This window comes from Pelecanus crispus, chromosome 4 (genome assembly GCF_030463565.1).
Source record: "Pelecanus crispus isolate bPelCri1 chromosome 4, bPelCri1.pri, whole genome shotgun sequence".
Taxonomy (NCBI): Eukaryota; Metazoa; Chordata; class Aves; order Pelecaniformes; family Pelecanidae; genus Pelecanus; species Pelecanus crispus.
The window spans coordinates 54,856,599-54,868,620 of record NC_134646.1 but is presented as its reverse complement, the minus strand read 5'-3'; the positions used below and the strand labels follow the sequence as shown (position 1 = coordinate 54,868,620).

General features: G+C 35.0%; 1 protein-coding gene across 2 annotated transcripts in view; it reads right to left on the bottom strand.

The window, feature by feature from the left end:
- Positions 1-2,552: 2,552 nt before the first annotated feature.
- SGCZ (sarcoglycan zeta) overlaps positions 2,553-12,022 on the bottom strand; it is a 227,852-nt gene continuing 218,382 nt past the window's right edge. For both annotated transcript variants that reach the window (XM_075709321.1, XM_075709322.1), the window contains one exon: positions 2,553-2,789. In XM_075709321.1, coding sequence (XP_075565436.1) covers positions 2,553-2,789 — 237 coding nt within the window. The remainder of the gene's footprint in view (positions 2,790-12,022) is intronic.

Sequence of the window (12,022 nt, the reverse complement as noted above, 5' to 3'; positions counted from 1 at the left end):
GTATTCCAGCCTTGCTGTTAAAATGAATCTAGTGACAAAAGATATATATTTTTTTTCCTACGTGCCCACTCCCACCCAAATCTGTGTAAATTTATAAAGGTTGAGTCTTTCCATCCAGTGGCAGAAGCCTTTCTCGTACATATTACAAGTAATCACATAAATTGAAGAGGAAACAAATAAGAAATTCTTAATGGAAAATTCACGACCAAGTATCTGCAAGACATACTGTGGATTTATTTCAGGAGAAAAAAAAAATCTTAGTCTGCTTGTGTGCAATTTGTAAGAAGTCAAAATTTAATTCACAAAAAGAATTAGTCACTATAACCTGTTTGTTCATCTTTTAAGTAACCAGTGTATGTAGGTGTGCACAGATATGAATACATATAGGTGTTTCATCATACAGATCTATATACTTTTCCTCCTTAAATACTATTTATCCACATGACTTTCACACTGCCATTCTATTACTTGTGTGCATAAGAAAAAGACATTTCCCTACAGTTTTAAGGGTATGTTGTATGGCTACACTTTCAAATGTTTTATTATCAGCTTCACTGTTACTTGTATCTCTTTCTGTCCCTCTTACTAAAAATCCTCAGGCTTCTGATATATTTTCTTGTGATATTTTCTAATATATTTTCTTTCCAAGTAAAAGAATAAAATTCTCAAAACATAATAAACCAACTGTTAATAGCCTTCTTTTGATGAGATAATCAATTTAAAATCTTCCTTAACTGGTGGAAACAGCAAATATAGCATTCTTGCTATGGGGTGAAATTCACACCTCTGAAGAGAGCCAATGGAAAGGCAAGCACCAGTCAAGCCGTGGACACGTCTTGTGCTGGTCTTCTGCATAGGAGTGAATTTCACCTGAAGTGAAAACAAAATCAACCTTGTTAGGTGGTAACAACACAGAAAGGTAATCACAGTATTAGTTTGCCCATTTTATTTTTTTTCTCTAAGAAAAAAATAATATTGAGTAGAAATACCCACCTTGCGTCTGCCCTGACTTCAGAGTTACCTTGCAAAAGCTGTCATTGCACTGGCGATCTTAAATTCAGAACCCTCTAAAGCTATAGCCTAGGTGAAGTAACTTAAAGGATAGAATTAAAAAGCACACTTACCTCATGTAATCAAGCCATCTTCCACAATAGGTAACATTTTTATACTGTTTTACATTCCTGGGTTCTGCAAGTTTCAAGATATTCTTGTTAATCAATGTTGCGATAAATTTACTAGCAGCATACCAAAGTATTTTTTATGATTTCAATTACCAAGCCAAACAAGTATGAACATTGATACAAAAAAGAAATCCCACATCAAACTTGTCAAAAAAGGAAGTCAGTAGTGAGATCTGAGTGCAAATGAGGCTGCACAATTTAAACACAGACCTGATAAAGTCAATGTAATATCAATGTACTTTTTAATGTTGAATGTCATTTAATATGTGTTTTTATATATATTACTATTACTTTGAAAACCTTAGCAACAGATGGTAAACAAAAGAGAATAATAAATGTGAATGTTATACCAGTTGTTAGTGCATTGCTTCTCAGCATTACACATTACATTAGTACTAACGTTTGTACTGTGTTGAAATGGCAGCAGTTAGATATAACTAGAAAATGGACAAGATGTATGTTTGAAGATTTTCTTTTGTTTTTGCATTTGCCAATTATAAATACCTTGTGAAGAGCAATACACTGATCAAGAAACATATCATCAGTATTTCCCTCTTTACCCCATTTCTTCTTTTCCAGAAACTGTATGTTCTACTTAAAGCAATTGCTTCACATGCAGTAGCCACGAAAATACTATATAAGGCCATTCAGATCTGACAAACAAAAGCAGATGTCGTTTTAACTCTGCAAGGTAATATTGCTGAGCACTTCCAAAATTTACTAGTGTACAAAACCCTAGACTTTGTAGACAAAGAGTAACAACACACTTTTAAAGAACCCAAACTCAGGGAGGGATTCTGTCTCTTTTTGTGTTAAAAACCATTTACTGAATTTAATTGTTTAGTAAAGCAAGCATCACACAATGCTTCAAAATTTTAAAATTCAGGGATAAAAGTTTACATCCAAAAAGATGAATGGAAAATTGTGCTTTCAGACAGTGAAGTTATTTATCATACAGGGGGAACCAATTCATCTCACCATCAGATTCTGGGCAAATTTGCTTATGTACTGTGTGTATATATATATATGTGCAGTTCATATCCAGGTCCTGCAAAAATCTAAAACTATGTGCTTCACTTCATGTAGCAAAGGCACCTGTGTTATTCTCCCTTTTGGGCAAAAGGTGATATTATGTTCCAGGTTTCCTGATGAAGAATACATTGATTTCTGAATATCTCATTCCCATCTCTACGTTGAGTGGCAACACAAACCACAAGAGAAGGCAGCGCTGTATTCCTGCTTACACTGGAAGAAGTTGCTCTGCAGGCCATTTGAAGCGTCGAACTTGTCACAAGGGAAACCGAGCAGAACTGTGAAGCAGAGGGATAGTAACAAAAGGCTATTCTGGTGTGAGGATAAATTGGAGTCATTCTAGCTCCACAAGCAGATGTTGCTACTGGATTGACATGTGGAGCCTGCTCCTGCTGGGGACAGGTAAAGTTTACCACTGGGACAGACGCAGAGCTCATAGATAGTCTGGCGAGGAGCTGAAGAGCTGGGTGAGGAGGAGGAGGAGGAGGAGGAGGAGGAGGAGGAGGAAGAGGAAGAGGAGGAAAAGGAACCAACTGGTAGATTTCCCAGACGGATTGTATCTGCGTTTAAAAATATCTACAAGAGGGGGGGGAAAAAAGAAAAGGAGTGAGTAAATTTCTTTCAGCATTGTGACATATTTTAAAGATGTGTTTTGAGGCAGTCATGAGGTTTTTAGAAATATATTAAAAAAATTAGAAATATTTTATTAGGAGTATTAGAAAGATTATTAGAAATATTAGAAATATATATTAGAAATAATTATTTTTAGAAATAAAAAAGCTGTCAACATTTCTTGTTTTTCAAACCTGTATAGTTGTATAGCCATTAACACTCACTACTACAGTATATGCAAATACTTTACCCAACGTGTTTATTCAGATACAAGCAGTGTCATACAAAAACATTCTGCTAATATTCTTGAATAGGTTGAATTTTAACTTGTGCATTTTATGATTAAAATTTATTCATTCATGGCAGTAACATATCCTTGCTCTGGAATAATTTGTATTTTAATAAGTGTGAAGTGATATTAAAGCACATTCCCCAGTGGGTTCCTGTAAGCAGCTGGAAATATGTGCTGAACTGCGCTAAACTGTATGGGCTTAATAATAGCTACATCCAGAGAATAGTTAAATAAGGGTACAAAGTCATATGCACAAAATAAAGAGCTTATTTGACCTAAATTAAGAGGATAAAAGATTTCAGGTTAAAGTCTTATTAAGAAGGTCATCAAGCTATTCCCATTTGTTTCTGAACATTGAATATGATTAAAAAATACTGGGTTTTTTTAATGTCCTTCCATTGGAAATAACATAAGTCAGTATGAGACTGTAAATACCAGTAACATTCATGAATCTGTATCCAGTTCATTGCCAGGGTGTTGAATGAAAAATGTCATGAAATTAGGTAACCAAAGCAGGAAAAACCCATCTCTTCCACTGGCACAAACAGAGGAGTTTCCAGCTGCTTAGAGTTTATTTTTTATTTATGGAAGGAGTAAATGAGAGCCAAAGTAAGATCAGTCATTACCTCAGGTGCAGACTATGAACTTCAAGAAGACAGGTAACAAATCAAAATGGCTTTATGCCCTGCAGATAACAGTACGAAGCTTAGGAAAAGGTGAGTTCCTTAAATACTTACTAGTGTTTTTTTTATAAAGTATTGAAAATCAACAAAGCCAGCTTGACACCAACTATTTCACAGTGTTGGCGGTACATGGGAAGAATCTGGGGAGATATGGCATGTATTGCTTTTTTCTATAGGAAACAAGTATTATTTTATAATAAAATCAGCAGTATATGGCAGAAAAGCAGTGCAGACGCACTACTAAGCCCCTGCTGGAGAGAAGTGAAGGAGAGCAGGCTGGGAAAAATTTGAGAAGACTGGGTAAAATCCCATACAAAGACTGATGCACAGGCATGTTTACCATTCACAGCAGAAACATTGTAAATAACTGGGATCACTGAAGGAAATACAGGCTGAAAGTAGCCCCAAACAATATAACCCCCCATCATTGCAAGTTCTCCAGCTCTCAGAGTAAGATACTGTTATCACTGGGAATTTACACTAAAAGGGACAGAAAGGGAGAATCTCAGAGGCACAGGCAACAACTGCATGGTGCGATGCCTGTTTTAATTCACACCCTGACTTATAGAGGAATTGATTACAAAACTAAAATGCAGCAAATGATTATCTTTGTTCTGTAATTTATATGACAAAGGAATGATGTATTTACACACACATACATGCATTGCCGTTTTAAAAGTCCACTATCACAGACCTGGACTAATTAGGAGTCAAAACCCCCACAGAAATAATTTAGATGGAAGAAATGTGGATGGTGTTGGGAACAATTTAATAGTGTTCTGCTAGAATTACAACTGAAAAAAAGGATTACACATGTGAAAACATTCAGCTCAGCTACGAGCAAATGTAAAAGTAACTGTAGCAAGCATAATAAGAAAACAAAATAACAGATGGGGGAAAAAAAGCTAGGCATTAGTAAAACGTAGGAAGGAAACAAAGGACATAATCATCAGTCAGTGGAGTGATGGGTAATAAAAAGTACTCTTTCACTTCTTCTATCAAGAATAAATGAAATGTTAACAAGTCCACTATTAATGTAGCAATGGTGGAGTTATCAATAGTATTGCGTAAAAATCCAGTAGCATTCAATAGTGTAAGCTCTACGTTAAGAATAAGTGTATCTTTTATACAGAATAGTGCTCAGCATAGTTCTGTACTTGGAGAAAGACGAAGTGTTGATGTCAGAACATGACTGTGATAAAATACTTTCAATTTCCACAGTAACTCAACAGGATATTAAACAGGAACCAGTAATGTCATATACTTTTAATCAGCAGCTCTTGATAACTTTTAACAAATAGATCTCAAAAAAACCTGAGCAGCCTTTTTGACTTTTAAGACTGATTTTCAGTAAGCTCTGATATACTTGGAATATCAAAGAAGATAAGAAGATGACTATTTCTATGCTTCTGTTTAAAAAAATGGAAGCAGGAGATATTAGAACATTATACATGTGATAATAAAAGGCACTTCAGTTTAGAAGGCATACATGTAAGAAAATCCAACAACAACACAAGATTAGCTATTTTTACTTTTGACAGAGCATGTGACTGGGCATTTTAACAGTTTAGCTGCAAGTGGTGATAGGGAAGGATCATGAGAAATCTGTAAATCAAAATTAAATGTGTTCTAAAAGACATATCTTGATGAGAACAAGAATTAACTGAGAAAAAATCAGAGGGCATATGTGTCAGAGATCAGGCTAGATTTAAATCTCTTGAACTTTATTATAATTTTTTGTAGGAGCTCAACATTTTTATGTGTTTGTTTACATCAGAGCAGCTATGCTTCTGCAACCTCTCCTTGCACATATTCTGTAGTGTACTGCCCTAAGACTTTAATCCAGTGGACCTTACTCCAGTGTATATTACAATACAATGTAGCTCAGTTATTTTGCTCATTAAATTCAATTATCTTTTTAAGCACAACTATTCATGCTTTTCCACTGGTGCTTACAAATGTCACACTGTGATGTAGATCAGTCCAGGTTTTCCTGGTGTCATAATTTTGAGTGGTAGCTATCAGGTCCTGTCCCAAGCATGCATCCCAGAACATCTGGTGAGCAACATGGATACTGGGGTATGGTGTCTGAGAAAAACTGAAGTGGCTTCTTGTGAGGGTGTTATCTGCTGCGGTGAGTCTAACAAGCTCTATGCCTTTGCATGAAAGCTAGGAAGGCTGTGCAATCTAAACAGACTCCTATAGCTAATCCCTGATGAAGCCCAAGATGAAGAGGATTAATAAAGATGGCTTAAAGCCAGCATTAAAATCTACTCTGTACATATGCTGTCAAGGTTATAAGTAAAAGACTAAATTTACAGATGCAACACTGCTATCTATTAGTTAAGCAGGGGTCCAAATATATCATCATAGTAGCCCAACACGTAAGGAATTTCAGAGGAACGTAGTCCATGTTTGAGGATATACCCTCTCATCTGCTAAAAACTGAAATTCATGGCCAAAAAGTCCTCCAACATCAGTACAACTTAAAGTAGTTACTGTTTTATGCCTGATGTTATTAAGTGTTTAAAAAGAAGGGAAGAAGTGGCAAGACAAAAACCCAACGGTATTATGTTCCCAGGGAATACTGTTGCTAGATGACAGTAGTTAATGGAAGATCCTGTATACAGTCTTTAGAATCTTTTGTGCTGTGAAAGGTATGAGATAAGCCATTTAATACTTCATATGCATCAAGGCCATGCAAGCCAGTCATGCTCTTTCTGAGAGTCTCACACCTCAGCAGCTAAAATGGCAAGGATAAAACCAAAACTTTTATCCATTCCTGAAACATTGTAGGAGACTGACTGAGAGATTACAAATTGGAAAAGGCAGGAGCTACTCAGAGAAATGTTATTTCACAGAGAACAGAGCACTGAGCAGTATCATTCCCTCTAAATACTTAAGGTTTAGAAATCCTAGATCACTGCTTTGTCTTGTTCATCTTAGTGCTGAGAAAAATATATTAGCCCTATAATATTTAAAAGTAGACCTGATTTCTGACTAATTAAAGTAGCAAAGTGAATCAGGGCATATGGTAGGAATGGAAAAATTGTACTCTTTTTACATACATTTTTTGCTAACAGAGATCTGCAAGTCATCTGCTCATCAGACTGTGGTGTTAATCTGAACAGTGAGAGGGAAAGGTAGAGGAAGGCAAGCCAGAAAATAGACTATCTACAAACCAAAGAATGAAATTGAAGGAGAGAACTTTCACTGGGCAAGATATAGGCATGAGGTAAAAAATCAAATATTTCTACAAGCCATTTCACACAGAGATATGAACCTGCCATGTATAAAAGTTCTCCACTGGGTCCTTGACTAAGTTATCTCAAGTGAGGAGATGACAGGTTAAGCTGACAAAGTCAAATGAGAGAGTTAGGATTTATAAACATTCAAGAATTTTCTGTATTTGTGTACAGTTTGATTAGACAGGTAATTCTACAGAGCTGCAAAGGCATATTTCAGGGCTAATGTACATAAGAAATGGCAAGAAACTCGAAGAAATGTGGAAGAAAAGAAGGAAAGCTGAAAGGCTGGTGTTCATCCACCAGTATGAAGAGACAGTGTAATGACATCTCACTAGATAAACTTTCTGGATTCCCTTAGGCTCTTAAGAATTAATCTGAATTATAACAATGCAAGATTTTGTCTAGTGTTTTTGCTCTTCTGCATGTGTTATCAGAAGCATACATACACAGAGGATTATATAGATTGGATGACTAGACTCAACTATATAATTTTCATATGCTTTAACTTCAAGGTGAAGATGAACTACAGGATAAATTGCAGTACTTTAGTTCATGTGAGCCATTTGTTCTAACACTTACCTGTGGTTTTGACATTTATTTTAAAACCATTCACCTAAATTAGCTTTCAATAAATCTGAAAGCTAGTTCTGAGAAAAAGAAAAAAAATCATAATGGAAAATTAAAATATTAACTTGATAGCATATATACTGTAAAATCTAAACATATGCTGGCAGAATATCTGGAACCGCATCTGTCATGATAATAAATAGTATTGAGGAACTGTTAAACAGTGAAATGAATGTGATGACTGGGATGAAACTGAATATACTACATATTCAGAGAACACCAAAAGATCTAGTACAACCTGCGTATTGAGAATGTATTCTCTGCAGGAGCAGGATCAACTGACCACAACACAAATGAGACCTTTAGGCCAAAGCATGGTCTGGTCTGGTGAATGTTCTCTTTCTAAAGATTATACCTGATACACCTGGACAGAGCTACCCTGACAAGTTTCTTCTTTTGTTAACATTGCTTCCATTCCCATCTCCGTGTTATGCCTGGAACTACTGTCAACTTAAAGTGATTTGAAAACTAACATATGTATATGTCAAATATAACATTGTACATTAGTGAAGTGTACAGTTCCTGCTTGAATGGAAGAATTTATGTTTTGACTTTTCAATACTGAAGTGGTGTTTATGAGAGACATGCTTCATTTTAAGCACACATTTTTGTAAATTTATGTTAAAGAAACACAAGCATATATTGTAATTTCTGACTTATAACCCCAGTGCAATTTATATGGGTGGCTACTGAAGCAAAAACTTTCTGGTGTATTTATTCTTTCTATTAGGGAAATAATTTTCAGGGATGGTCAAATGGGGTTGCTATGAATGTTGACCAGTAGACGTTTACAAGCTCCAGTGCTTATGGAATGCCAATGGTAGTCTTGTACACAAGATTTCCCAGAATCAAATTCTACATGATATTAGAAATCTTTGCAAATTCAGTCAGTCAGGGACAGATGTGACATCTTTGTGATTTATGTACTCAACCCAGAAAGGAAAATGTATTTGGAATATTTGTGCTTAGTCTGCCGAGTACAAAAACTTATTAATTAATTACTGTGCAAATCAGAACTAGATTAAAATGTGATGTTAATGGAAAAAATATTTTATTTATACAATAAATTATTCATTGTCACTTCTTTTTCTCCTTCTAATAAAATGGCTTATGGTGTTGGTCTTCAGAATTTGCCCATGTTCAAAGATGGGTGATGTCAGTTAAAACACTGCTTTTGTAGTTTGGGAACACTGTATTTTGGTTGTAGACTTCTACATAAAAGTCCTTTTTACTATAAATTAACTTACACATTAATAACTGTTTTAAGTTAAAATGAAGCTTTTGTTTAAAAATAACATCGCATTTTAATAATTTTAAATATCTGTCAAAACGTCTTAATAGAATTCTTGAAACCAATAATTAAAAAAACACAGAAAAATTTCCCTTCATTTCTACTAATCTCTTTCCTCCCAGACAACAGTGACAAGTCAACTGGCTAATACCATGAAAAGGGGTTGTGAAAACAAAATACAGCACACATTTGTTATACAATTTTTGGTGAATAAACAGTGGGTATGAGCCCTAGAGCCTGCCATTGCTTATTTTTTATTGAACTCACTTCATCCATATCAAACATTTAAATTTTTTTTTTTCAAACATTTAATCTCAGACAAACATAACTCGGCTGAATTGAACTAATCTAGGAAATGTTGTTGCCTTTGATCAGCCATTCCTCCGTAGTCATGGCAAGCAGCTTGCAGAACAAGGTAATTCCATTTCAGTGTATTTAGATAATTAAATATTTTTTTTCCTGTTTCAGAACATAAAAACCATCCACAAAACCCCATCAAAACCAAAGCTTTAAAATGCTGCTGTTGGTTGCGCTCACAAGTGAAGATTACTCCAGTTTTATTAAGTATTAATTTCTGTGTTAAATACATTTCCTGGACTTAGAGAATCAGATAGGATTATAGGTCAAATATTAGTACTATATGCATATGTTAGTCTCTACAAAATAATCTTAGGTGTATGCTTCGTAAACTGTGTTGTGCTAAAATGTCAAATACAAACTTGGCCTCTTGTCTACTACATTGATTTTGAGTAAACTTTGTCTGTTAAAGAGTATTGCTCATTTTTAATGTGACAGCTATAAGCCTCACCAAGGGATCAGCCTCATTATGCCAGAAATGACCAAATATAGTCTACAAACGACACTATGAAGGAGTGTAATTTGACAAGAAAATACAGGGCATAAAGAAGTAAATAGGAAAAAGGTCACACACAGGGTGACTAATATGTATATGCAAAAATGAGAAGCCTCTGTACATCTTTCTCTTTATTTACTTGGTCGTTGATAGTCAATGGGATGCAATGAAAGTGCAGAGCCTAGCTTACACAGAAGCTGCTTGCGAAAATACGTAGCAGCTGCAGAAGATTCATATGAGCTGAGGCTAGGTAGGAGACTTCTCCTGCAAAGGGTGATGTACTGTCGAAACCATTAAAATTAGTTGTTAGACCAATGAGTGGACAACATCAAATAATCCTTTAAGCTTGTTATCATTATATGATAATGTGTTTCAGGTTCAGTTCTAACATATTTTTATGCCTAGTAAAATGTTGTAGCTACAGAATTCAAAACTGATCTGTATTTTGCATTGTGTTTATACGTGAAAGAAGCAGTCATCAACTAGCAGTCATTGTGCTGAATTTCCAGACGAGAAATGTTCTTTTCTTCTTATGTGAACCAATAGATTCAGCTACAGCCTGGAGCTTCACATTTCATTTTCCTTGTAAATGATTGCTGCTTTAAACCATTGGTTATGGTTTATTTATAGAATAATACATAGTTCACAACTAAATGCCAAGCTATAATTGAATCAAAGGATTCTGCTGATGCCTTGACTCACAAGGGTGCAGCTCAAGAGCTTTATAAAGGGCAGCAGAATCTGAGCCTAAATTGCAGCCCCCAGTATTCAGTCTGGGATCATGCATTATAATGCGTAATAGGGCTAAAAGGATTATTATAATACTGCAGTAAATAAAAAGAAAATGTATCAAACAGCGGAATTCAGAATGCTTGCAGAGGCTTTCAGTTTATGATGTGGGAGGCTAGAGATTATACCGCAGGAGAAATAAGGCTAGAGGAGAAGTATTTCATAAACACATTTATGTTCTTAAAAAAGTATTCTGAAGTTATTCTTAAATAAAAGGAAAATATATGTTTCATAGATTAATCCACAGTAAATTCATAGTGTTCTGCTACATGGCTATAACTGGCTGATTCCAAATGCCACATAGATGTTTTCTGGCATAATAGGGCAATAATTATGCTATAGAAGGAAAATATTAATTCACATATCTTTGATGATTTTTGAATAAGTTTACAAACATTAAAAAGTTAAATTTAGTCAACCAGTGTGAGAATAATACAAGAAACTTGTATTTTTTCTAGTACAAAAAATACCATATCACAAAAATTGTTCACAGATCCAATTCACAAAGACAACATTCTTTTATTTGTGAAAGAAACCTGACTGATAAAGCATACATTTTTAGGCTAAAATGAAGATTATTTTTGACACAGATACTTTGTTTTGTTTTAGAATGTGTTTTCTTAAAAATGAGTAATGATAAACCCTTTACACTTTTTCCCATACTGTCTGCTAATCTGTGGTGTATCTGTTGGGCTCTAAGCAAGGACACCAATCAGTATTTTGTTATGTAGACATTTTATCCATCAGAGGCTTACCCTGGTTCCTCACACCAGGCTGTAATTATTCCAGCAAATCCCTAATGTGGCCACGGTAACTTTGCACAACGGGTGATGCTGTGGAAGATAATCGTATGCCTTCCAAAGTGTTTCTGCATTTTCTTCTGACCCTCTCCAGTGTAAGAAATAAAATAGCGGACTATAAAGGCATTGGTCAGACCTCAGGATGGAATTTCTCTGTGGATTTAGGGTACAGTTCTTTACAGATCTTACTGGAATTGCAAGTATTCAAGAGACAATTAGATACTTTGAACTTTGTCGGATGTATGTTTACAGAACAGCTCCTTGGGAAAGAGTGGGAAAAGGTTGGTAGCTTGTTTTCTGATAACTATCAATCTAGGATCTACGTGGGAAATCACAGATGTGCAAAGTCTTACTTACCATGTAGAGGAATGTAATGATTTTTAATATGAAGTTCAGCAAAGTCTGCTTTACACTGGCATTTTTTTCCTACAAAGCATTTAATACTGAATTGAATTCCAATTCTGAATAATACATAATATAGTCATTATAACTTTTCTTGGGTTCCCATTCTCAAAGGCCAACTGAAGTCACAGGACATTATTTCCAAAACTACCTTTTCAATAAGTTGTAGGAAATATTTAAGAAAAATTAGAAGTCATGCAATAAAATCACAG